The sequence below is a fragment of the Ursus maritimus genome, unplaced genomic scaffold (genome assembly GCF_017311325.1).
Source record: "Ursus maritimus isolate PB19 unplaced genomic scaffold, ASM1731132v1 scaffold_24, whole genome shotgun sequence".
Taxonomy (NCBI): Eukaryota; Metazoa; Chordata; class Mammalia; order Carnivora; family Ursidae; genus Ursus; species Ursus maritimus.
This window is the reverse complement of record NW_024424897.1, coordinates 24,287,795-24,315,427: the sequence shown is the minus strand read 5'-3', so window position 1 is coordinate 24,315,427 and position 27,633 is coordinate 24,287,795. Positions and strand designations below refer to the sequence as shown.

Here is a 27,633-nt window from a genome sequence, read left to right as displayed (position 1 = left end):
TCTGACAGGCCCAGCACCTTTTACACCAGTTACTCACCTCCTCGTTCCGCACTTCGTCTGCACCTTGTATGTAAAGGTGAGTGTGTTTACCCAAGAAACACAACAGTGCTCTTGTAAGCATTTATACCTACTGACTCATTTAATCCCAGTAACACACCATGAGGCAGACACAGTTATTATCCCCATTTTACAGATGCAGAAAATGAGACGTGGAGAGGTTAAATAATTCGCCCAAGGCCCCCGAGCTCTGGTATGTGTCAGAGCCAGATTTCCAGTGCAGGCAGTCAGGCCTCGGTGTGTGCTCCTCACCGCTGGGCTGGGCTGTTTTTTGTCGTTGTCCCTGTTACGCTGTTCTGTGATTACCGGTTTTCACGTCTGCCTCCCTAGTTAGACCTTTGAACTGGCTCCAGCTCCCCCAATACCAAACACATAGTAGGCACTTAATAAATGTTTAACAGGTGTGTGATAAATGTGCTCTGTGCGAACTGTAAAACATCGTATAAATGCGAATTATTATCACCACTACCATATACACTTGGTAAATCAGAAGTACAGTTTACCGAACTTGCAGTTTTGCAGTTTGCTGTCTTGGCTCCCGCTTTTCAAGGTGGCAGACTGAGGTTTGGATTGGTAAAATTTAAGGGTTGACAGTACCAAAACTTGGGTTAAACGTGAGCTATAGTTATAGGTCCCGTCATTAAGCCTGTTCGGTCACGCATTCTTTGCCATAATAATACAGCTTGTTTTATGTAAAAGAACAAGGTCAGAGAGGTCTGAGTGATTCTCACCGTACTTGATAAAATTACGTAGCAGTTCAGGGTCTTAAGTAGTCAGTCTTCCATTGTCCACCGTAGGTATCTTCAAAGTTGTCTTACTCTTAGAGGTTCTTTTTAAGAAAAAGACAAGGACACAGTGAGATTTCATTCATTTCAGACAAGTAGAACCTACCGTATTAAGAAAAACTTAGGGGTGCCTGGGTGGCTCAGTCGGTTAAGCATCTGCCTTCGGCTTCGGTCATGATCCCAGGGTCCTCGGATCAAGCACCGTATCAGCTCCCTGCTCAGTGGGGAGTTTGCTTCTCTCTCCCTCTGCCTCTGTCTCTGCCCCTCTCAAATAAATAAATAAAATCTTAAAAAAAAAAAAATTAAGGGTACCTGGGTGGCTTGGTCAGTTAAGCGGTCAGCTCTTTTTTTTTTTTTTTAAGATTTTATTTATTTATTTATTTGTCAGAGAGAGAGAGAGGGAGAGAGCACAAGCAGGGAGAGTGGCAGGCAGAGGGAGAAGCGCGCTCCTTGCTAAGCAAGGAACCCGATGCAGGACTCGATCCCAGGACCCTGGGATCATGACCTGAGCCAAAGGCAGACATTTAACCAACTGAGCCACCCAGGCATCCCAAGCAGTCAGCTCTCGTTTGATTTCCGCTCAGGTCATGATCTCAGGGTCCTGGGATCCAGCCCTGGGTCGTCCTCTGCACTCTACATGGAGTCTGCTTGAGCTTTCTCTCTCTCCCTTTCTCTCTTCCCCTTCCCCCCCACTCACGCACTCTCTCTCTCTGTCTCAAATAAATAAATCTTTAAAAAGTAAAAGAAAAAAATTAAGCTTTTAGTGTGGACATGAGTTTTAAACTCAATGTAATTACAGGTAGGGAAATGAAATAATTATGTCATAAGGAACACATTCTTATAAAAAAAACTTTTTAAAATTACAATTCAGATATTTAAATTTTTATTTTTGTCAGTACTGAAAATTTAGTATAAAAAGGTTTGTGCTTTTATTTTATCCTAATTCCCAGTATTATCTTTCCTACTTCAATTTTTTTTTAAGATTTTATTTATTTATTTATTTATTTATTTATTTATTTGACAGAGAGAGAGAGACAGCCAGCGAGAGAGGGAACACAGCAGGGGGAGTGGGAGAGGAAGAAGCAGGCTTCCAGCAGAGGAGCCCGATGTAGGGCTCGATCCCAGAACGCCGGGATCACGCCCTGAGCCGAAGGCAGATGCTTAACGACTGAGCCACCCAGGCGCCCCTCTACTTCAATTTTTTTTTACTTATTTTTAATTTATTTTATCTTGCTTAATTGTGTGTTTGTTTTATTACATGTAATATAATATACATATCTATATCTGCCCTTCAGGCTTTTCTGAAATACACTGTCCTTCACAGACTTTTCCTGATTTCTCCAACTAGAAGTGATTTTTCTCTTCTAAACTTTCAGATTTCTACTTTTTCTTTACTCAAGTGTATAGTAGTTGTTAAATAGTTATGTGACTGTCCAAAGACTTTGAGATGAGTTGTTACTTGGCAAATGTGTCACTAACATACTTTCCTAATAAGAAAGAAGTGAGTAGCCTTCTGGAAAAGCCATAAAGCTTTGGGTAAAGTGTCAGACCATTATTAGCACAGACCACCTGTCCTCCTGCCCATCCTTCCTAGCGGATCTTTTTTGGGGGCGAATTTTGCCGATACGCACTTACCTTTCCCTCCTTGTTCCTTTCCATTTCTTGGTAGTTGTTCTTCTGGCCCGATCCTCATGGATGGTTGTACGCCTTAGAAAGCTCTGCGTTCAGCAGGACCGCGGGTAGTTTGAGCTTTGGAGACAGGCCGGTGGAGGCGGTTCTGCCAGTGGGTAAGCACAGGTGGCAGAGTGATACGCTTTACGCAGCTGCCCTTTCAACCTGAACAAACTCGCCCCAAATAGAATCTTTCTAACACACGAGGAGGATGCATAGGTACCTATTTTAATAGAGAGAAAACTGTTGGATTTGTCAAAAATTAACTACGAAAACGTTTCAGGGAACAAAGTTATTTTTCTTTTAAGACTAAATGTAAGTAAACATTCTTGAAGACGCTGTAAACTTATTTTGTAGTCCACTTGGGGGAAAAAATGGCATGAGAAAAAGCGCATTCTGGAAGTTGTACTTTATCTATAATATGCTATTATATTTTCTAGTTTTTTCTTTTCTTAAGATCTACTTATTTACTTTAGAGATTTTATTTATTAATTTGAGAGAGAGAGAGAGCATGAGCGGAGGGAGGGGCAGAGAGGGAGGGAAGAAGAAGCAGACTCCGTGCTGAGCAGGGAGCCCAGGACCCTGGGATCATGACCTGAGCTGAAGGCAGATGCTTAACCGACTGAGCCACCCAGGAGCCCCTAATCTTTTCCTTAAGATTGTATTTTCTTCCTACTAGTTGGTCAAGAATGTAGAGTGCCAGGACTTGTTGCTTCTCGATTTGTATACCTCTTAATAAACATACCACATTTTTTCCGAAGTTGTATAACGTTAATTATAGCAAGACACTAAGGAATGACCTGCTTTAGTTTAGAATTTATTTTAAGAAGCAGGAGAAAATGATCTCTAAGAATTTGTTTTAATACCAAAGAGAGATGAATTAAAACAGCTTTAAATATTAACGAGGGTCATTTCTTATTTGCTGCTTCTGTCTGCTTTCAGGTTCTTAGAGCTCAGTGTATTCACCTAGAGAGTATTCTAAAAAATGAAGTTAAGATGATTTGTAATAAGTAAGTTAGAACTGAGGATACACATTAAGAGTTGGATAATGAAACGTGGAATGTTCTAATTTCCCTAATGTGCTTTTGGTTTTGTAAAGGTTACTCGATTGTGCTCTTAGGAGATAGTTTAAATCTTCTGGAAGGAGAATAAAGGAAGATTATCTTCAAAACTGAGATAAGGCAAAAGGTGCCAAAATCGAATGAAAAAAGTAAAATGTGGGCAGAAAGCCTGTGTGTGTTTCAAAGTGAACAGTCAGACTACATCTTCTGCCGTGACTGTGTGGCTTGTTCATGTTTCTGTGAGTCTCCCTGATTGTAATAGTGGGAGGTACGGGTCTCAGGCTCGTATGCGAGTGCATGTACGTGTGCGTCATAAAATAGAGTAAAGAGCTCTAACTGTAATTTTTTTAAAGAAAAAATAGTCTTATTTTCTAACTTACTAAGTAGAGAATTCCCCTGTGAATTCAGCCCTTTGTCTTTCTGATTTTTTAACTTTTCACTTAGTAATTCTCCGGTCTGTGCTGTGCAGCTGAGGACTGAGAGAGCTGATACATGCAGGATGTCCACACGTGCAGATTCGTAGAGAGCTACGTTAGTGAGGTGGTGCTGCCGGGACAAATCAGTCCCCAGTCTCGGCGGCTTAAGTCGGGGAAGGCTTGCTTTCTCACTGCATGGCCATGGTCGGTCAGCAGGGAAGCTCTGTGCGTATCGCTCGGTGATGCAGGCTGATGGAAACAACCGTCTTCTTGTACATGACTGGTCTCCATGCCTGAGATGGGAAAGAGGTCTGAGGGTCTCTCGTTAGCCATGAGATACGGTAGCTCAGCAATGACGCTCGTCTCTTACTTCACAGCACGATGGCCAGAACAGTCAGGTAGTCCCTCGTGCCGACAGCGGGGGCCGCAGGGGTAGCACTGCCTTCGCCAGAGACACAGCTGGAAACACTTGACAAACCATCCTTTTGGTCATCAGACCCTCAGTCTACTCTCTCTCATAGGCAAAATACACTCAGTCCCTCCACAAGGTAGGGGACCCCGAGGCCCTATCCAGTCACGCATCAAGCTCAAAGTCCAGGATCTCTGAGCGACACAAGGGTCTGATGATTGCTGGTCTGTCAGTGAGGAGATGGTGCGCAGTCGTCTCTGCACTGGCTCCAGATGTTGCTTTTCTCCGTCCAGAGACTTGGGAAAGAAATGGACACATGATCCCTGCCCCCGCATACAAAACGCAGTCATGACTATCGGCAGCATAATAAAAATACTCCCCATTTGTAAGGGGGAAGAGTAGGAGATATGTAGCAAATTCTGAAATCTCTGAGCAGTCATTGAGCGGGCCTCCTCAGGGTTGGGGAATGTTCTGGAATAGACCCTGATTTGGCTCATTAGGGGTAGCTCATCTGTCTGTGTTTTCTTTGCTCCCTAGCTTCATCCTCTTGGTTCCTCCTTTTTTTTTTTTTCCTGTTATCTTTGGTTGTATGTGAGATGGGCAATGAAGACTCTGCCCCCTCAGGGGAATGGACAGCGGGCAGCTTTCTTATCCTGCCTCCTGCCATAGGTGCTTGAGAACCCAGAGACCATCGTAAGTCTTGACAGTCACTGTCTCTTTAACCCAGTCTGGAAGTTCTTCTGGAAGTATAACTCTCAAAAACTTAATCGACTTTTTATAGAGTAGTTTCCGGTCAGCTCTGTGGGCCTTCGCTGCAGCCACAGTTCTTTCCTAATCGTACATGAATTTGCTACACAGCTCTGTCTTAGTACTTCTTCCTTGACTTAGTTTTGAGTACGGGTATTTCTGCTGTGATGCCATAAATGCCTTCCTGGATGCTGCAGAGTCATACTTTAAAATCAATGGGGCTTATGAAAAAATCAGGTTGGGGCAGAGCACTCAAAATCTGGGAAACACTGCGACCAGTACACTCATAGAAACAACAATAATTATAATAAATGTATTACAATAAATAAATATATTAAATATAATTATAAATATACTAAATCTCCATTGCCATACACACCCAGCATCAGTCTGTTGAACCTTTCCAGACTTAATCCCCTGGGGGGTGGTTTCCTCCTCTGAGATTGGGTGGGGTCTTGAAGACATTCGCTTACAATAGAGACCAATTTCATTATAATTAAAAATTCGATGTATGAGATGTGTAGGCTTTGGCGATCAAAAACTTTTAAACACAGGAAGGGAAACATATGCCCTCAAGTTCACCAGATACAAAGCGGAAAGTTTAGTGGTTCCTGAAGCCAGTGAACGAGCCACTACTTGCATTAAAGGAGGTACACAGGTAGGATGTTCAGCTTTTTTCTTAAGGTCCTCGTTTATCGCTAAGCCTATCTTGTTCATTGTGAGCAAGCTTTCTCTTGATCCCTTGAAGCATTGACTTGCAGGGGAAAATCTCGTATTAACCACCAGGACTTCGGTGTTCCACTGACATCATTCCCCTATTTACTAATAGCATTTGAACTAATTCACGTTAGAGAAATAGGCTTTGTAGCAAAATACACTAAGAAAGTGCTTCAGTGAGAGAACCTCCTCGCGTCTCTCTTAGAAGAGCTATTTTCCCGGGCACCGCCTTAATCCATTGGGACGCTTTATCGGTGGGGGTGGAGGGTACGTCTCTGGCTTGATTCTGCCTCAGGACTGAAGTCTAGTCGGCATTTGTAGCTCACGACCTTCTCTGTTGTTAAGCATCTGATTCTTCTAACCTACATATCGCTGACTTTCTGAACTCCTTTCATCCCGACTAAACCCACCGGTTCTTTTCTGAATTCATCCTCTGCCTGTAATGATTGGTCAGGTAGAGCCGACGGTAGCCAACACTGTCTTCGCAGTCCATTTTCCTGTGGGAGCTGTGAGTCCTCTGTCTTCTGAGATAGGTGATCGTCTCACTGAGAATTCGCCACTGCTGTCCCGTTAGCCTCCTGTACCTGTGGCCTTGCCCATTTTCACCAGCTCCTAAGCTTTTGCCACGTATTTGGGTTCTCTGGATGAGACAGCACCCCACTTCTGGATCCCAGCTGTGTCAGCTAGGAGAGGCCATGTTCTGCACGACGCTGCAGTACTAGCCAACGTAAGATCTCTGAGGTTTTAGAAGCACAGTCTGTGTAAAATTAAATGAAAAAGAGAAAGAAAATCCACTGTGCCGTGGGTAGCCTGCAGGTCACTGTAGTCACTCCGGGACCCGGGTGGATAGCAGTGACAGCAGTGGTCATCTTGAAGATTGGTGGTCCCTGTGGCGGAGGGAAGAGAGGTCTAGAGGGTCTCGTTGGTTAGAAAATGCCCCGTCCTCCTGTGCACCACTTCTGCTCATGATGTCCCGCCGTCCAGAAGCAGTCACACGGCCCCACCCAACAGCAGGGGAGGGGCAGGGCCAGAACACGCAGTCCTGCCACGTGCCCAGAAGGCTGAGAGCCCAGAGGTCTTTGGGAAGAACACATTAATTATGACCACAGAGGATTTCCCCTCAATTATTTTTCTTTGTCTTCCTGCTTTTTGTTTAATTCCTGGCTTTTGCTGGTTAATTGAATTTTACAGTCTGTCCTCCCTTGCTTAATTTGAGATAATTAATGTGAGTAAGTTTAATGGTATTTGTAGTAGTTTAGATTAGTTCCATGGGTCAGAAGTTTTGGCACATGCAAAATAAGGCTAAGTAGAATTAAAAGCCACTGAGATCTTCCTGCTTAAAATATGAGATGGGAAATTTTGATATGTGCAAAAAGATATGTGGTTGTAGGGACAACCGAGTTTAAGTTATTTTAGAGTGTCATTTGCCAGAGTAGAAATAGACCATGAGCCGTGGTGTCAGGCAGGTCTGGGTCAAGCACTGCTTCTGTCATTTAATAGATATGTAATCTTAGACAAACTATTTAGCCTCTTAGAGGCATAATTTGCTCATTTATAAATACAAATAAGTACAAATATATCTACAGATGTCAGGTAAAACATGGTGGCATTTATCACCAGGCCTTTCAGAATTCCACTGAAATGAAAGTAAAATTACTTTTTACTTTTTAATTTTTTAAAAGATTTTATTTATTTGTCAGAGAGAGAGAAAGAGCACAAGCAGGGGGAGTGGCAGAGTGAGAGGGAGAAGCAGGCTCCCCGCTGAGCAGGAGTCCAATGCGGGGCTCCATCCCAGGACCCTGGGATCAAGACCTGAGCTGAAGGCAGACGTTTAACAACTGAGCCACCCAGTCATTCCTGTTTTTCATTTTAAAAATTTTTAATTTTTATGGGGAGGGGGGAGAGATGGAGGGAAGGGCAGGGAGAGAGAGAGAGAGAATCTCAAGCAGGCTCCACACAACACACAGCAAGGAGCCTGACACAGGGCTCAATCTCATGACCCTGAGATCATGACCCGAACCGAAACCAGGACTTGGACGCTCATCCGACTGAGCCATGCAGGTGCCCCAAATCCCTTTTTTTAAAAGAACAAATCCGTAAGGACAAAGAAAACAGAAGATAGTAACAGAGAAATGACAAAGTAGTCATGGACTACATATTAGAGTCATCGTCATGTAAGAACAAATGTTGATGTAACAAAAAGCTGTGATACGACTATATCGGGAGGATTGGGAGCAATAGGTGAGAAAAAACTATAGTGGCAGACAAGTAGTAACAAAATGAAAAAAAAATCAAGAAATAGAAATATCATCATGTTTAGCAATATGGAAGGAAATACTGGGGAGGAGGAGCCAAAGGAGTTGAACATTTTCATCTCCGGGCTGCGGGATCAGGTAGGATGGAGTCGACAGAGGGCTACTCTTTTTGTGACAGACCTGGCCGTGTGTGTGACTTGGACAGCGATGTGTGCTTTTCTTTTCTTTGTGATTACTTCGATTAAAAATCGAAAATGAGGGGCGCCTGGGTGGCACAGCGGTTAAGCGTCTGCCTTCCGCTCAGGGCGTGATCCTGGCGTTATGGGATCGAGCCCCACATCAGGCTCTTCCGCTATGAGCCTGCTTCTTCCTCTCCCACTCCCCCTGCTTGTGTTCCCTCTCTCTCTGGCTATCTCTATCTCTGTCGAATAAATAAATAAAATATTTAAAAAAAAAAATCGAAAATGAGTTTGAAAGGCATCCCCCAAAGTCTTGTGGTGACTGTTAAATAGGAATAAGGCGAGGCACGTCTGCCTGCTGGTGCACGTGGCAGGCCCTCCGTGAACGCGTTTCCTTCCTCGTGTCGGCGGGACAGGGTATGTGCTTTTGGCAATAGTCACGACTCAGGGGCGAGGCGGTTGGCTGAACAGCAGTGTGAGTTATGTCACAAAGCAACGTAGGCGCCCTTCTCGTTTTTTTGTTTTTTTTTTTAATGGATGGTTTCATTTTTCTTGGAACCGTATCAACCTGATGGTTACTGTTTCTTAGAATTTATTAGACTTCTGTGCAACTGACATATGAAAAAATTCCCCGGCTATTGAGTGGATCTAGTGAGCTACTCATGGAACAAACTTAAAAACACTTAGCAACTTTGAAATTACGCTGATGAACCTGAAACCAGTAATATCTATAATAATATCTCTGCCGAGATTATGCATCATTTAAGGCCACGGACATTTTCTGTCTCTTCTGTAGTTACACCAGTTAACTGTTTTAGGGGCACCTGGGTGGCTGAGGCTGCGTCTGCCTTCGGCTCAGGGCCTGATCCCAGGGCCTGGGATCGAGCCCCACATCGGGCTCCCTGCTCTGCCGGGAGCCTGCTTTTTCCCCCTTCCACTCCCCCTGCTTGTGTTCCCTCTCTCGCTGGCTGTCTCTCTCTTTGTCAAATAAAATCTTAAAAAAAAAAAAAAATCAGCTGTTTTATTTCCCTGGTCCCCAGTGCCTAGCTCACGGCCCGCTTTGTTCTCTGAGGCCTAACTGTGGTGGATGGTAGTGACTGATGTTGAAAACAAAGCCAGCCAGCATAAAACTCTGGTGCGTTTCACCTAGGACACCCGTTTATATGACAAGACTGTAAACTCCCTGTGGACAGAGACCGTATGTTCTGCCGTATCACTGTGTCCTGTAGCATCCAGCATAACGAATGCCATGCGATAGTACGTGTTCGTTTTGTCATCAGATACGTCCTGAACACCTCCTAAGCGCTTGGCACTACGCTAAGCTCTAAGGATAGCTCGGTGCACTGGACAGATAGACTCCTGCCTTCTTAGAATTTACATTCGAACAAAATTGTGCTGAATTTAGCAAACCAGTGGCCCACACTGATCCATTTACGCAGGATAAGGAGTTGCCTCTGTAAAGAGTTGAATCATTTTCAGTTGTGCTGTATGATGTACGTGCATGCTGGGAGAAGGAAATCGTGGTATCTGACCTTTTTCCTCTTTGCTTTTCTTTGCAGGTAAGATGCTCCAAGTCCATTGCAGCTCTCCTCGAAAGAAAGTCGCTAGCGCTCTGCTCCTGCCGCAATACCAAACCTTCCGACCTCTGCTTTGGTGCTGCCACCCTGGAGGGATTGCACACAGGTTCCAGGAATACTTTTTTTTTTTTTTCTTTTGAGTGATTCTTTGTGGATGGAAAAAGATTTGAGTCTTAATAACTACCCTGTTTTAAAGCTGTTTCTCTGCAGTCTGAACTGCGTCATAAATCGGGCCACTCCCCCATGAGCCACACAGCCAGCTCTCGTCAGGAGCTGGTGGAGAGCTGCGCGGCGCGTGCAGTAGGGATGGCACAGGAAGACAGCCGTCGTGCCCCAGTGCCATCTACCTTTTACCATGGTGCCAACCAAGAACTTGACCTGTCCACCAAAGTGTACAAAAGGGAATCAGGAAGTCCTTATTCCGTGTTAGTGGACACCAAGATGAGCAAGCCCCATCTCCACGAAGCCGAGGAACAGCCGTATTTCAGGGAGCCAAGAGCAGTGTCTGACGTGCGCGCTGTGAAGGAGGACCGGGAGAATTCTGATGACACGGAAGAGGAGGAGGAGGAGGAAGTCTCTTACAAAAGGGAGCAGATCATAGTGGAGGTAAACCTTAATAATCAAACATTAAATGTCTCTAAAGGGGAAAAGGGTGTCTCTTCTCAGTCCAAAGAGACTCCTGTTCTTAAGACAAGCAGTGAGGAGGAGGAGGAAGAGAGTGAGGAAGAGGCCACCGATGACAGCAATGACTATGGAGAGAACGGAAGACAGAAGAAGAAGGAGAAGGCGGCGGAGAAGGCCAGCGTCACACAAAGGAGAACCAGGAGAGCCGGCTCCGTGGCTGCGGCGACCACTTCCCCGACTCCCAGGACTACGAGAGGGCGTAGGAAGAGCGTGGAGCCGCCGAAGCGGAAGAAGAGGGCCGCCAAGGAGCCCAAGGCGCCAGTCCAGAAGGCCAAGTGTGAAGAGAAAGAGACTCTGACCTGTGAGAAGTGCCCCAGGGTGTTTAATACTCGCTGGTACCTGGAGAAGCACATGAACGTTACTCACAGGCGTATGCAGATTTGTGATAAGTGTGGCAAGAAGTTTGTCCTGGAAAGTGAGCTGTCCCTTCACCAGCAAACAGACTGTGAAAAAAATATTCAGGTAGGTTTCATCACCGAGAGGGCAAACTTTCCAGGATAGAACCTGGCTGTTCAGACTCACCTGGTATCTGCCCAAGAGAATAAATACAGTAGAGGCTGAAGGGACAGTGTTCACCGATGTCTCTTTTTAAAAAGCTCCTGCTTTGGTCTTTTCAAAACCCAGGCTTAACATTTTCTTTCGAAAGCATTACACTTACCTGACGCTGGACTAGTGGGAACCCAGGTACACTGGAAGGGGGAATCTGTCGTAGGTGATTGATTGCCCAGGAGGTAAAGTCAACACCGACTTTGCACTGAGATTCACTGTTGTGAGACGTGTAATACGTAATTCATTCTGGCATCTTCTCTGTCAAGGTGGGAGATACTGAGTAAAGGTCAGGAATAGAGAGAGGTCCCCTTCTAGGTTTGAAAGGATGCCAGATTCTAGTGCAGCTGATGGGGACAAAAACCGTAATGACTCAGACCGGTGAAAAATGGAAGATCTCCAGGAGTGAGTTTGCTTTTACCGGTGGAGAGATGACAACATTAAATTTATCAAGAGGCTGAGCCCATGGGAATATGCAGACTTTAAACAGAGGCTGAGCTGGTTGAAAATGTTGCCCACCTGGCAGTAGGGTTACTAATGCTACTGTGCAGTATTATTAAGGTAACAATGTGGCTTTCAAAGCAGGCTGATGACTTGAAAGGACTGTATTGTGATAGGTTCAGAGGTGTGCTAATTATGTCGAGTGAATGATCTTACGTTGAGCTGTATTGGTTTGTACATGTGAATGCATATTAACGAATGTTCATAAAAGGTAAGTCTATTACTGTCTCCGTAAGATATGTACAATGCAAATGTGTTGTGCCGCATTTAAGCCAGACTTCTTTTGAAAAATGCGATTGTTTTGGTTTGGTTGGTTTCTTGGCGTGCGCTTCATCTGGAGTGCGCCTCCTTTTTCACTTTACCTCTCGCTTTTAATCAACAATCGAGATCACTGCTTTACTTGAAAGAGATTTTTTTAAATATAAATTATGTTTGCCAAAACTCCGCTGCTTTTTGATTCGTCAGTTGTGACTTGGTCTCTGACACGCTTGGCAATGAAAGAAGGCTGAGTCGTGGCGCCCAGACCCTCTGGTAACTACCGCTGCCCTTGCTTGGTTACAGATTGGTTTTGACCGGTCAGGCCGAGGGCGCTGTGATGCGGTGCTGCTCCCTAGGGGTCATCCTTGGCTTCTCCGACCACCGACTCACTGCTGAAAGTTGTATCTTGATGTCCATATAGTTGTGGGTTTTTTTGTTTGGTTGTTTTTTGGTTTTGGGGGGTTTTTTGTTTTTTAGGTTTTTTTTTACTTAAATGTGTTTTGTTAAGTTACAGAAAGGAAACAGTGACTACATCCTCATTCTGTGACTTTCCTGACTGTTGCTCACCATGCGACACTTCAGCTTGCATTCGGGTTTTGTGGCTTCTGCTCTCTTTACCTTCCTGAAGAATGCTGCTCTGTCCATGCATACAGATCCTCATGATCCTGGAGACCCAGTCATGAGTAAAAATTGAAACCCTGCCCTGCACAGTGCCTTGTAGGGGTAGGTCTGTCCTCCTCTCGAGCGGGTCCAACCAGAGGCTTTTTTTTCCTCCCACTCTTCTCAGAGTCCTTGTTTCCTGAAGCGACTATGATGTTCAGAGATTTTTATTTCCAGTGAGTAACTAACTTGTTCCCTTAAATGTCTCTGAGCTGGTGGTTACCTAGAACTTTCTAGTATTGTTTTGCTTTCACCGGAAGCACTTCATTTTGATACACGTTATGCCTAATATTCCAGACTGTTGCTGATTTGTAATACAAGGAATGAGGCACTGTTGCGTGTGTCTCCTGTCGATCTGGGGCTGGCTACCAGGGAGCGGGAGGATGATACTGACAGCTTAGAAGTCACAGGAAATTCTGCCAGAGGGACATGTCTCACAGAGTAAATCAGATATGGGAAAGTATAATAAAATCTCAATAATTGTGTTAACGAAGGCTTCCGATGCACTCTTGAAGGTACAGAAACATTGTTACACTTCTGCAGATCTATAACCATTAATATGTGTTTTATCTCGTCTTTATTTATGCTCATTTAAAATTAGTTTGTATTCCCTGGTAAACACCTGTGAACTGCTTAGTGACCTGTGTGTAGGAGGCAGCTGCTCTTGGTAATCCATTTATTTTTAAGAACTTGGTTCTTCTCCACTGGTACTGTACTAATTTGATAAAAGCAGTCAAGTCTCTCATATTAGCGGAACTTTCCATTCCTTTTTGTTTTACTTTTTGCCAGTGTTTTCGTACTCCCAAAGCGTCTCTAAAAGATGCCTCTTGGGAAGTCGAACATACAGATGTTGGTGTTGGCATCTGGGCTCCTCGGAGGACTGGCGTTTGTTCGGATTCTCGCCTTGTGCCTCGACTCTCAGGCACGCCCGTTCCATCAGCCAGTCGTCAGCTATGGCTTTCTGCAAGCCCCTGTAAATAAAGATTATTTCTATTTATCCTGCTCAGTGTGTTTCCTGTAACAAATCCTTCAAGAAACTCTGGTCCCTTCATGAACACATTAAGATCGTCCATGGATATGCAGAAAAGAAGTTTTCCTGTGAAATTTGTGAGAAGAAATTCTATACCATGGCTCACGTGCGGAAACACATGGTTGGTAAGTTTCTTCTGTGGCTTTTCTCTCACGCCTATAATTTTTCCTTGTTCTTTGGTGTGTTTTATGCTTCACATGGGGCAGGCTCTGAGGAACGGCCTCCCTTTAATCCGTTCTGACTTGTCGAAGCTACCCGCGACACGTCCCCAGCAAGCGTCACCGACTGGCACGGGACAGGTGCCTTTCCAACCTTGTTATTTCGGTTTCTCTTCAGAATGTTGCTATTACGGCCTCGCAAATTAAAGTGTAGAAAGTCCCCTGGCAGTAGGACAGGAAGCTCTCCCCGTGTGAGCTTTTCGGTGGGCTTATTCTGAGTGTGGTGCGTTCTGTGTTGCAGCGCACACGAAAGACATGCCCTTTACGTGCGAGACCTGTGGAAAGTCGTTCAAGCGCAGCATGTCCCTCAAGGTGCACTCCTTGCAGCATTCTGGAGAGAAGCCCTTCAGATGCGAGGTAAGGAACGCGCTGCCCCCCAGGCCCAGGCCTAGGGGCGAGCTTTTGTAGACGTGGCGAGCAGCGAGGGAGAGATGTGCATAGTACAGGCGCGAGGCTGCGTTTCCACGGGCCCTGCAGACACGCGCTCGGAGCGCCCCGTGTCGCCTTCACTGCCAGGAAGAGAAAGGTCATCGTTAACACGCTGTTAACCCTCATAGATAAGGTTAAGCCCGAGAATAACACACGGTGGGTTATGTTTCCTCCCTCAGTAATCCAGAGAAGTTGGGTGTAACTTCAGTGCTAATTATGGGAGAAAATTCCCCTTTTATGAATAACTGAGCGGCAGGAATATAGCAGAGCCAAATAGTTGACACGGCAGCTTCTATTTTACGTGTGAAAGAGAAGCCTCATCTCAGAGACTTTGCAGGGTGGGCTCGAGGAAAGCTGCCGTGCTCGGCATTCAAAAATCTCCACTGTGTCCCATGCAGAACTGTGACGAGAGGTTTCAGTACAAGTACCAGCTGCGCTCCCACATGAGCATCCACATCGGGCACAAGCAGTTCATGTGCCAGTGGTGCGGCAAGGATTTCAACATGAAGCAGTACTTCGACGAACACATGAAAACACACACTGGTAAGAATTTCTTGGGGAAAGTACAGCTACGTCTCGGACACTTGTTGACGGTCACCTGTGAGTCTGTCTATGTAAAAACTGAAAGCCCGGATTTGCATTCCAAGTGCAAATTCCACTTGCAAGAAGCCTGGCATATAAAAATCCAGATTTTTTTAGCCTGAAAAATGGGGCTTTCATCACTCTGTTCATTTAAAAAAAGGAATATCTGTGAGTGCCTTTTCACCGTGGGTCCCTTCAAGACCCTGGCTTGTTTTCTTGGGGCACAGGGTCTCCTGAAATTGTATGCAGTTTGTTTCATGTCTGTGCATTGTACACAATGTATATGATTTTTTTTTTTTTTAAGGAAAGGCTTCTGGACCTTTCAAAACTGAAGGACACTGCTTTAAATACAATACCCCCTCGGTGTGCTTAAAGTTTGATCAGATTGGATTTCCCCAAGATTACCGCTTTTCAGGAACAACTCCCATCAGCTGCAGTTAAATCGTATTTTAACCATTTGGTGTTTCTGGGGGGTTTTGCTTCCTAGCATGGAGGTGAATTTCGTAAGCATTTGACTACTGGCTAAAGCAGTAGCGCCCCCTGTAAACACTGCATCATTGTATCGCAGCCTTAACTTGATATTCTGGGGTTAGCTGTCTTTGTACAAATTGAACAGTGTGAGCCATTTTTCGGGTTTGTAAATAAAATCTCCTCACAGGATTCTACATCCTGTTAGTCCACGGAGTAACAGAGGTGAGGAAACTGCCGTGGCTGGATCGCTTTAGCTCCCATTCTCCTGTTGAAGTTCAGAGAAAAGTGCCTGCCTGGTGGGCTTCTTTCCCATTCAGAACAGAGCATCCTCCGATGTTAAGGATGAGTCTAGATGAAGAGTCATGAGAGGAGTTTAATTAAATAAATTCCACCTTAAAGGGTAATGAGAACTTTGAGACCTGAGTGGATAGACAGCAGGACATAGCAGAGTAATTAACAAATTCTCCTCTTATAATTTGGTGACTCTTGGATGGGCTCTTAGTTCTGAGTCACTTTTAGGATTCAGTTTTTTGTTGTAAAGCAGGAAGCCGTGGAACTTGATAGAAAATAAGCTTTTTTGAAGGTGGAAGTTGTGTCACTTTGATACACGATGCTTGGGACGTGGTGGGTGCCCCAGAGCCGTTGGCCGCATCACTTGTTGGAAGGAACCCACAGCCACTGACACCTCTGTCCCCACGCTGCCCTCCTCCTCTCTGCGTGTCTCCTAGGCGTCTTTCTCCCGGTTCCCTCTTCTCTCCTCCTCCTGCCTTTCTTTCTCTTTCTCCCTTCCCCTTTGTCCTTCTTTCTTTAGACCCTGAAATGTCCATAATATAAACCAGAGTATATGTTTTATGATTAACATATTTGTTGAATAAAATTTTAAGTTAAATATTCTTCTTTAACCAAATAGGCAAGCTCAACATTACCTGTTTCTTCCAAAGAAATACAGCCACCTAATATCCTTCTCATTGAAAGAGTAGTACATACTTACTAAAAAGAATATTAGAAAATGTGAAAGTTCATGGGGCGCGTGGGTGGCACAGCGGTTGAGCGTCTGCCTTCGGCTCAAGGCGTGATCCCGGCGTTATGGGATCGAGCCCCACATCAGGCTCCTCAGCTATGAGCCTGCTTCTTCCTCTCCCACTCCCCCTGCTTGTGTTCCCTCTCTCGCTGGCTGTCTCTCTCTGTCAAATAAATAAATAAAATCTTTAAAAAAAAAAAAAAAAGAAAGAAAGAAAATGTGAAAGTTCAGAACAAAAATCATCACTGAAATATCATTACTGTTAACATTTTGGCAAACATTTAAAAAAAATTCTTTAGTTTCTTAATACACATGTAGATAGATACTATACATAAGTGTTTATGTATTCATGTATATAGATAGACATAAAACAAAAACTGGGTCTTTATTGTAGTTGATTTTTCCTTTTTACTGTATTATGTCATTAACAGCAATATAATTTTAATGGTTATATAATATTCCTTCTGGTAAATTTGCTGTAATAATAGCCATTGTTTATTACGCACATATATGCCAGGCACTATAAAGTGCTTTACGTACATTACCTCACGTAATCAATGTAACTTTTACGGTAGTCCTATCAAGTAAAGAATGTCGTTTCCATTTTATTTAGCTTGCTGGACATTTATTTAGCCTACTGGACATTTAGATGATTTCTGCTTCCAGTTTTTCTGCTGTTATAAATAATACTGTGTTATAAATAACACATCCATGATTATTCGCTTAGGATAAATTCCCGGAAACGGGATTATTAGGGCAAAGAGACGGGCACAGTGTTAAGACTTGGTGGTACGTATTCCAAAATAGCCATCCACATACGCTCTTACCAGCTGCCTATGAAAGCGCCCATCTCCCCAGCGTTTTCCAGGGCTAAATAAAACCCTTGCTGATTTGATAGGTGGAAAATGGTTTCTGACTGTATTAATTTGCATTTAACCCATTGCTAAGTGAGCTTGGACATTTCCTCATGTGCTTGGTGTCAGTATATTTTCCTTCCTGAATTGCTCGTGCCTTTTTTGTATTTATCTTGCCATTGCAGTGTTTGACTTCTTTTTATTGTTTCTAATAGCTCTTTATACATATTACATATACTGGACCTCGTTTCACACCAGTATTAAAGTACTTTCCCCTGGTTTGTCATCTGCCTTTTAATATTGCTCGTAATACTCAAATTGGGAAAGTGGCCGGCCGGTGGGGTTCGCCACGGCCTCGAGGGTCCCTGGTTCCTTGGTGTTAAATACGGGACCTGGGAAAATACAAAGAGAAGGATTAGCATTGAAGAAGAAAAGAAAGAGCTCTTTTGAGGCTGGACGTAACCACATTTAGAGTATGTTTTGTTGGGGATTAAGGCCATTGCAGGAACTGCCCTTGATTGGGCTGTTTCTTTGCAGTTAAAGAGAAGTGAGGCAGACCCTGTCTAGGGAGGCCACCCAGCCCTCAGGCGGGGTTTCCTAGGACCGTGTGGACGTGGGGTGAGTTCAACATAGAATAATTGCTGATTCTCCTTGTACCGGTACGGCGCTGAGTGCCTGGCGACACAAGGATGAATTCAGACCTGGTTTTTGCCCTCAAGGAGCTTACAGTCCAGGGACAGGGCTGGTGGTGGTAATAATCGTAATCGTGATCACAGAAGCACTACAATGCAGTGTCTGATATGTGCCAGATACCGTTCTAAGCGCTTTCCTTGTATTTTCAGCTTATCACAATCACCTATTATTATCTTCATTTTTCAGATGAGGAAACTGAGGCTCAGAGAGTAAATCACTTGTCCAAGGCAGTCTGATTCCAGAACCACATATTTTAATGATTCTGATATAATTGAATGTAGCGAGTCATAAAATGGAGGGACGTGCAGCACACCGTAAGGGCAAACCGCACCATTCCAGAGTCTGGTTCTCAGCTTCCGGGATGAGTCCGGGCACGCAGATCAAGATCAGAGGGACTGATAATGCGTTCAGTAGCCTTAATGACATATAGATTAAATTGCTGATTTATTAATTTACCGTGAAAAGGCTGAGTGGCAGATGGTTCAGAACTCTTATTTCTTTGGTCAGCATGTTCTTTGCCTAAATAAAAATCTGTATTAGAAGCTAAATTATCATCAGAAGATTGGTAGGGACAGGGCATTACAGCAGAGGAAGGTAGCTGAGTGATCTTAATGGTGAGTACCCTACATGCACAAGTCCAAGAAGCCATCTCTTGTAAGACAAACTTAATTTGTACACTGCTAAGGAAACACTGCAAATACAAATGGCAGGCCCTTGAGTGTAAGGTATCGATCTGTTTCAGGGATGGCAGTATGCCACGGAACACATGTCTGAGAATTAACAAATACTTATATATAAACATTAACCAAGAACCTACTAAACTGGGCTACTGTAGGGAACGGGATTGAAAGGTCCCCAGGTTCACAGGGCTTGCAGTATGGAGCTGGCTGGGTAGACACGCAGGGTTCACTGAAGAGCGCACAGCAAGTGCGTGGAACTAAACGAAGTTGGCTAGAGTTTGGTGGATGGGGGCGGCCAGGCAGGAAGTCTGATGAGACATGAGACTGGAGAGCAGTAAGCAGGTGCCAGGTCACCAAAAAAACCCATAAGCCATGTAAAAAGTTTGCACTTTATTCTAAGGACAGTGGGATGAGCAGATTGCGACACGAGTCTGAAAGTTCACTCTGGCTACGGGGTAGAAAACGGGAAGGTAGGGAGCGAGAAAAGAGACGGCGAAACCAGTCAGATGGATGTCACAGGAATGGAGGCGAGTGAGGGTGATGATAGGGACTGTGGTGATGGCAGTGGGTGAAATGAAAGTGGTACACAAGATAGGGCTAGATGAGCATGGGGACTGATTGGATAAAGGTGGTGCAGAAGGGAAGAATCAAGGGATAATCCCAGATTTGGGTCTGGAATGCCATTTGTCAAGATAGAGAACGGTAGAGGGCGGAGCGGGTTTGCTAAGTAGGGTAATGAATTTAATGTTGCACGAGTTAGTTTTGAGACCCTACGGGACAGTCAAGTGGAAATAGCCAGTAGGCAGTTTGCAGACTGGGTTTAAAGGTAAAGACTTGAGAGAGACTTCGGCTGCATGTGTAGATATACAGATTCCTGGTTGCCGCTCAAGGAAGCTCATACAGAGCCGACTGGAAGCCAGATCGCTTTCTCCTCTGAACAGTGCAAAGAACAGCTAGGTAGCCAGCCAAATTCTTGTTCTTTTCTATCTCGCTGTAGACTCTGCCTTCGTGTGTAAGCCTTTCTCCAGACTCATTACAGTACTGCTTCTTAGAACCAGCTTCGCTTTCTATGTAGCAGCGAGGTCGTGTCCTCAGGTGTATTGATGTTGACGTAGACACTTTTCCAGTTACCTCGCTGCGCTTAGCTTTAGTGTAGCTCCCAGCCACCCAGTTATCAGCTCTCCCTTAAAGTGGGACACTGCAGGTGGTTGACTGCAAATGTTACATTTTTAGTTTTCCTCATTTCAGCCTCCTTGGAATCTTACGTCGAGGTCTCACGGCGACCTTAACATCACTCATTAGTACAATTAGGAGATGGGGCCTGATGAGTAGGGAGACTTAGGGGTAAGTGGGATTGTAGGCTTACGTCTGGAACAACAAATGTGGAAAATTTGGTAGGACTTCAAGAAATGAATAAGAGAGTACTAAGCAATAAAAAGGACCCATTTTTAATTTGAATCCATGGATTTGTGGTAGGTGGGTTCTAACAGTTTTTGGCCTTCCTGTGGCAAATCATTATAGCCGAGAAGACTACAAACGGGCGATGGTTAGAGAGATCCTGGTTTGATCCCGGTTGGAACACGCAACAGAAAGTTAGTGTCTGTGTATTTCAGTGAGCTTACGATGAATCCGTGCTGTTTGTGGACGCAGGGTCTAGTGTGCCTGAGAAGTGATTAGTGAATCAAGTGAGCCCGTGCTCCGATTAGACTAATAATTCAGAGAGTGAGTCCTTTGGCTCTGTTTCCCTATAGCTGTTGGGAGTAAAGAGTGCTAACTCTGGCGAGCCCGGGGGCGGTTGAGAGGTTGTCAGACAGGTGTGCTTTTAAAACCTTGTATTATACAAGTAAATCGTGTTTATGTGAGAGAAACAGGAAGTGCGCGTAAGCATAAAAAACAAAACATCACTCATCATCCCATTCCCTAGAGAGAATCACCGACGTTTGTTGTGGTTCTTTCCATATTTTTTCTATACCTGTTTCTAACTAAAAGTGGGTAATACCATGTGTACATTTTCCTAACTTGCTCATTTTACTTCATAGACTATAAGCTTAATAGATTATGTATTTTCCTGTTAGTAATTCTATTTCTGTACTTTCATAATACTGTTTTTAATGGCGCTTTCCATCAGCTGGGTATGCCATATTGATTTAATCAGTTCTGTTTAACAGAGATTTGAAGTTTTTAAGGTAATTGGAGGAAACGGGTTAAAAAGATGGAAAAACAAGGTGGGCTCTGAGGTTATCTAGAAAGTTGAATATGAATCACAGTGAAGAGCCTAGCCGTGGCAGCGACCGAATAATGAAAAGCTGAGAGAGAAAGATGTCAGAAACTAGTACCGGTGATTACAGCCGGGACCGTTCCCTCCTGACTGCACAGTCCAGTCTCTTGAAGAAGCGAGGACAATTCTGGCGTTCACAGAAGGAGGGCAGTGGGAGCTGCCAGTTTCCAAAGGCAGAGAGAAGAAATAAGGACTGTGCTATGGTGAAGAGGTGTTCTCTGCTCGCGTACGAAGGGGTCCCAGACTGGAGAACAGGAGGGACGTGATTTTCCCTCGTGCTTGCCGGGATGCACAAAGCGTCAAGGTGTGAAGTGCCATGTTTTGTGTGTCAAAAGCACGCTGTGGATGGAACCAGACTGCAGTTTGAAATCCTGGCTCCCCTCTAGCTGTAGAACTCTGGGCAAACTCCTTAGCTTCCCTATCAGTAAAATAGGGATGGTAACAGCTGCCTCCTACGGGCTGTCGCCGTGAGGATCACCAGAGGTCATAGGTGTGAAGTGGTTGGAACGGTACCAGGCACACAGGAAGCCTCCGTACACCAGAGCTATCATATATGCAGAGTAGAGTGAGGACACTGTCGGAACAAAAGGGAGCCGTCACTGCGGTGAGAACAGCCTCTCGCAGCGGGAGTGCCAGGAAAGGTCCAAGCTCCGCCCACCGAGCACTGACGAAGGAATTCATCAGTACAAGCCTGTGGTCCGTGAAGCACGTGCACACAGGTGTCACCGTAGCATTCCGTGTGAAGTGGTGAACGGACATAGATGTTCAGAAACCGTTTCGTTTCCCCCTGTGGCCCGGGGAGAAAAGCAGGCAGACTGCATGGAACTGCTGTGGTCCAAAGGAAACTTAGGAACCCTAAAAATTAACCCCTTATTTCCTCCCTCAGTGCCTTTAGAATTATGGAATTTTGTTTCCTTTTTGATTCACGGGCCCCACGCTTCCCAACCAGGGCCAGGAGCCCCCCTCCCGCCCCTCCCGCCCCCCATGGACATTTGGGAGTGGTGTGAGGACAGTCGGGGTTGGCAGAGTCTCTTGGGGGCAGTTAGGAGACTGGCCCCAGAAACGCCGTGTGCTGCTCAGGTGTGCCAGGTAGTCCCCACAGACCCAAGACATCATCTGTAGGAACGGCCGGAGCTCCCCCACCGGGAGCCGCTGCGGCAGGACAGTCCTGGTGGCGGGTGAGCCATCCAGCATTTCCAAGTCCAGCACCAAAGTACGCCACATGCTAAGGATTATGTGTGAGGAGACACGAAGAGACTTCTTTGCTCCACGGGACATTTCTAGCAGTCTTCCTTTTGTTTGGAATTTAGAAATGGCTAACAGACGAGCTTGGCCCAAATTCAAGATGCAGAGATAACGTCCGCGGTCCTAGCTGCCTTGAGCACAGGAGAACGATGGGAACGGTTCTGCACCGTCAAGGATCGCGACTGTAGGGCCCCCCCCCCCTTTTTTTTTTTTTTTTTTTTAGACCATGCCCAGATGGTAGGTTGTGTGTAAGTTTCACTCCTGTCTGCTCTTACTTGTGAATTCCCAACTTTGGGAGACTCTCTCATGGCACTTAGACTATGACATCCCGTGAAGGGAGAGGAGCGCTAATCTCCTGGTTAAAGATGAGGAATAGCGGGAGCACATAATTACCGCCTAGTATGTTAATCATGTTTTTGTGTCTGTGTTCGTCTCAGGAGAGAAACCCTTTATCTGTGAAATCTGTGGCAAAAGCTTCACCAGCCGCCCCAACATGAAGAGGCACCGCAGAACTCACACAGGCGAGAAGCCCTATCCGTGTGACGTGTGCGGCCAGCGGTTCCGCTTCTCCAACATGCTTAAGGCCCACAAGGAGAAGTGCTTCCGGGTGACCAGCCCCGTGAATGTGCCGCCTGCTGTCCAGATCCCACTGACCACTTCCCCGGCCACCCCAGTTCCTTCTGTGGTGAACACGCCCCACCCCTTCTCTCACCTCCACATCCACCCGCACCCTCACCACCCACACCACCTTCCCATCCCGCCGGTCCCGCACCTGCCCCCACCTCCCGCTCTCTTCAAGAGCGAGCCTTTAAATCACAGAGGCCAGGGCGAGGACAACTTTCTGCGGCACCTGGCCGAGAAGACCAGTTCGGCACAGCATCATTAACGTCCACCTCCTCACGTGTGTTCTCCACGTGTGCCCGCGTGTGAGTGTGCAGGGAGGGAGCTGGTGAGCACTTCCGTCGCCAGCCTCCACCGAGAGCTTTGTCATCGTCTTGGTGAATCAGCACGTCCAAGGGAATGAACGCGAAGACTACCTTGAGCTCACGGAGGGAACTGTCATCTAAACCAGGGGAACCACCGAACTAAAGCCCATTTTGCTCGCATTTTCTGGTGACTTTTATAGATTTCAAATACTCAGACTTGTGGAATTTTATAATTTCATATCAGCTGATGAGGTATGCTTGCTTTTATATCCCGGACTTCTCCTCAAAGAGGGGACAGGCCTGGTTTCCTTTGTACTAATCGGGAAGGCTGTGAGATTAATCCAGAGCATTAATTGTATCACTGTGTATCGTAACAAATTCTTTTCAGCTTTTGGGGCTGGCTTCGGAATGGAGCCGGCCGTGTTACCCAGTATATCCAGCATTATAGAGAAAGACGGGAAGTTTCTTCTTTGTGTAGCTCTCCTAACGCACTCTTTATTTTACTACAGAAATTATTTTAGAGTTTTTGTATAGACTTCTTTAGTGGTCTGTTTCTAAAATGAAATGTATTTCAATAAGCGGTGTAATTTTTTCAGTGTAGCTGGGCCTATGTTGTAAAATAGAAAAAAAAATTTTTATAATCATCAAAATGTGATTCTTAAAGATGCATATAACTTCTATAGTTCAAAGTTATTCTTACATCCGTACAACTCGAAGGTGCTGCAGAGAGGCCAGCTGTATGTGCGAGGGTCTCCAGACACCAGGTCACTGCACGATGAGGTGTCGCTTTCCGAACTTGGCGTTACGTCCTTGCTAGGTTTTCAGATCTCTGCGTCGCGCTCAAGTGTCTGTGTGTTAGGCTCGTGGACACGCTCCTGTCCTCCGCGTTTCACTTGGTGGGGTCCCTGCATTCCATGGAACAAAGAGTGGCAGGGAGCTGGACCTTTTCCAGGGGGGTCACCTCAAGCTTGCGGGTTTTAAAACTCTGAGTCAAGCTGCTCGCCGTCAGGAGGAGGAAGTGGTGGAGGTTTCGTGTCCTCGGTCTTGTCTGTGTCTCCCTGTCCCCAGAGCTTGCTCGTGTCCCACCTGTGGCGACGACAGATGCCAGTGTCACGACACGCTGCTGGTTTTGAGGTTGCTGCGTTTCTCTAGCGTTGTTGTGACAAGGCGAAATAGTACACTAAGACCCCAAACACGGTGTCCCGACAGTAGCTGAGAAGTTGGGAGGAGAACAAATGGACTCTGGGCTTTCAGATGTCTGTTCATCTGTGGATATAGCCACAGCTTGGAGCTCTTCTATCACAGGGTCAGTCGTAGCGAGGGAAGAAAACGCCTACGTTGGGCTGCCCTGTTCTCTGCAGATAATTACGGGACAGCAGTGTTCACAGGTGGGGAGAGCAGCGTCTCTAACACCCTTAAGACAGGCTCCTTTTTCGGGTTTGGGAAGCTTCAGAGAAGCACGATCAATCAGGAGCTTCTATGGGGAAGGCGGAAGAGAAGGGCTCACTTTTTGCTCCTATTTAACTGATCAGATTTCTCCAGACTCAGTATAGCTAAAAACCGTGGTGTTGGTTTTTGTTTTTTATCTCAGAGAACAGAGTTCCAAAACTAGGTCTGCTCTCTTTCTCTCTCTCCCTCTGTGTTTTAATCTGGACATGTCTTCATTTGTGTTTCCTCAGGCTCCTAGATCATTGCCTAAATCAGAACCCTGGCTTTTATTTATTTTTAATTTTTAATATTAAATGTGCAGATATGTTTCAAGCACTTTTCTGGCTGATTAGCTCTGTGGTAGGAAAAAATGGAACTCTCAAGTGAGGTCAAGTCCCTATTTTGTAAATACCACGTTCGCTACTAGCTTTTTGGTTTAAAATTTCCTCACTTTTTCCTTCTGATTATTGCCTTTCCTCTTCTGTGATGAGCATAGGAAAATTTTGGAATGAGGCAGAAAAGTATCCCAAGACCTACTTTTCTTCCTGTTTGTGGATGTCATTTTTAAAGAATGTTATTTCAAGTCTTTGTATACAGTTTTTGGACACCCAGGTACCCAAACCAATGAGGAAAGTTAATGTCTTGTTTGTGACCGTTATTTCTTTAGTGGCTGCCTCCCCTTACTCCACAAGCCCCCTCCCATTCCATGACAAGTCTGTGGGTGGATCTGTACCTTCATGTAGACATATCATTACTTAATGGCCAAGCCTGTAATACTAAGATGGTTTTTTTTTAAAGATGTAAATTGCAACTTCATTGGTTTTAGTCCCTTATTTTATTCTACATAAATTTACCGTATTGGGCAGCAATTCTGAATTCTAGACTTGAGACCGTTAAATCAACCATTTTATGAAGTGTACTATAATTATACACTGGAAAATTCAGGTAGTCATATTTGATTTTTTCATCCGAGTGATTATAGCCATAAAAAAATGCCTACTACATAGGAAAACCAGTATTAAGCAAATAATCACCACCACCCTTAACAGAAGCAAAAAAAAAAAAAGGATTTTTTTTTTTTTAAATCAGCATTGTCACATAATACAGTTCACAGTGAAATGTATTGTGGAACAATCTAGAAACTTCTAATTTTTTTTCCCTGGATAAGTATACCTTCCCTGACCTGGGATTTGTGGTCTTCAGGAGCACTGCTCAGAACATAGTGACTCCTCGTCCGTGTCCTATCACATGTAAATAATGAAATGCATTAAGAATATTCGCGGCATTCGTGCTTCTGAGTACAAGAACTGCAGGATTAAGCCTTAAACATAATTGTGCATCAGGTTTAACATGCTTAAGACTCAGACTCAGGGTTGGAAATTTGATTGGGGTCCTTCACTAAGATGAAAGTTGCGTTCTGTGGTGTGTTCCCTCCGACAGAGGGCACAGCGCCCTGTGACTTCAGAACTTCATGCCTGCTTGCTGTCTGTCTATGAAAAAAGAACCATGGAGGAGTTTGTGTTCTCAGCCCTTATCTGTCCGTCTCTTAAAGACAAGAGAGGCCACATTTCAGCATTATCTAGATGCCCAGTCAAGGCTGTTTCTCATTACTTAATTTTACTGTCTTCAAAGGCTTAGATCGTTGGTAGGGTTAAGGCTTACTCGAGGAAAATTCCCAAGGACTTTCTTGAGTTGACATTGCCTTTTTTTTTTTTTCTATTCTTTTTTCTCATAGATGTATCATTCAGACATAAACTCTTCCTCAGCCTTAACAAAAGGCTGCTTGCTGCTTTCTCAAACTGAGTCAGGTAGGCTCATTCTGAGTTAGATTTTTTAATTTGAATGAAGAAAATAAGATGAGCAGTTTAAAGGCACGTGGCTTCACTTCTGTGTGTATTTGTGATTTGATTCTTATTTTTAGCAAGCAGGGAGTCTCCACATAAGACTTTATGGAAGTTCAAAGAAATCTGTGCAAATCAGTTATGTATACGTTCACAGTCTACCATTTACACGAATCGTCCCAAGTTAATGACTGAGCATGACATTACCGTGGTTGTACCATCTTTAAAAAAAAAAAAATACATTTGTTGGAAGTACCTTTTCATTGTGGTTAGAAGGCTCCCTATAATTTTATCGTCCCTAGGATAGTAACTGACGGCAAAGTACGCTGAAGAGATGCTTGTCCACTTTGAGTTTCCTAGTTCTTGAAATTGTTTTCAGTTCTTCTGTTTGTCAAATGGATATGTGTGTTTAATTTTTATGTCACTGGAAGTTTTAAATTTTGAGAAGATCAGGCAGAAATAGAAATCCATTGCCGATGATATGTATTTTCCCCATCTTGCAGATTTCAGCCAGTGAAACAGAATGGTAGGCAGGGGATTTTATTGTAAAAGGAAGAGGAAGTAGATGGAAGAAAACAAGTTCGGGGAAACCCTTCTGTTCGAGCTACTGTATAGAAGAGACGACTTGTATTGCGTTGCTGATGCACACGCTGAACCTTTCGGTGCTGTTCTAGACTGTATGGGAAGTATTTAATGGAAAGGGGGATAAGTTACATTTAAGAATTTTATCAACTCTTCTACCATGACGAAAGCCAGCTCACTTGGAATTCTTCGGACGATAAAATTGAGCAAATAAATATCGGGTTTTAATTTCTCTTTGCCTAAACTAAGATAGGAAATTTCCCAAAAGATCATTTCTTTTCAGGAATGAAAGGTCATTAGCCACCAGAGACAGTGGCATTTTATGCAATAAGAACACCCGAACTACCCTGCTCCTGTCATCTGTAGCATTTGTACTAAGTAACGACGGCCTTCCGGCCCTGGACACTACCTCGATAAAGGAAACCAGAGATCCTCTCCACACTTTCTATGGAAGCCATAAAAGTTGCCATCAATAAGTCCACTTTCATAGTTCTATACTTTTATACTCTCTAGACTTTTTATAGACTCTATGATCAGATCTTTTTGTCTTAGAGGATAGGTTGTGCAAGATTCAAAGGAAAAGCAAACTCCTTGGTTGTCCCAACTTTGAAGCCCTAGCTTCAGTAAATTTGTCTAAAGAATCAGATTAATGTACCATTTATCCAATTCTTGATTTAAGTCACAGCTGTTTTGCAGAGTGGCATATCCAGAAAACACTTTCTTATTCCCTAAGCAGAAGCTATATTTGTTGTAAGAAACTACTTATAAAGTGGATTTCTACTACCTTGTTACTCTGTGTATTCCTCGATAATATATGTATTGTCACAACGTT

The 27,633-nt window shown here is 44.6% G+C and overlaps 1 protein-coding gene across 1 annotated transcript; it reads left to right on the top strand.

Annotated features, from left to right (window-relative positions):
• ZNF652 (zinc finger protein 652) lies at positions 1-27,633 on the top strand. The gene is made up of 7 exons (XM_008688151.2): positions 1-76; positions 9,857-9,980; positions 10,071-11,020; positions 13,531-13,678; positions 14,013-14,128; positions 14,599-14,743; positions 22,462-27,633. Exons 3-7 carry the CDS (start codon positions 10,118-10,120, stop codon positions 22,908-22,910), a joined length of 1,761 nt encoding a protein of 586 aa, XP_008686373.2. The 5' UTR covers positions 1-76; positions 9,857-9,980; positions 10,071-10,117; the 3' UTR covers positions 22,911-27,633.

What these genes read in the sequence shown, in the direction of transcription:
- ZNF652 (XM_008688151.2), top strand. Translation starts at nt 10,118, where the DNA reads ATGAGCCACACAGCCAGCTCTCGTCAGGAGCTGGTGGAGAGCTGCGCG. An exon ending in ACTGTGAAAAAAATATTCAG is followed by an intron (nt 11,021 to 13,530) that starts GTAGGTTTCATC and finishes TATCCTGCTCAG; the next exon opens with TGTGTTTCCTGTAACAAATC. An exon ending in AGAAGCCCTTCAGATGCGAG is followed by an intron (nt 14,129 to 14,598) that starts GTAAGGAACGCG and finishes TGTCCCATGCAG; the next exon opens with AACTGTGACGAGAGGTTTCA.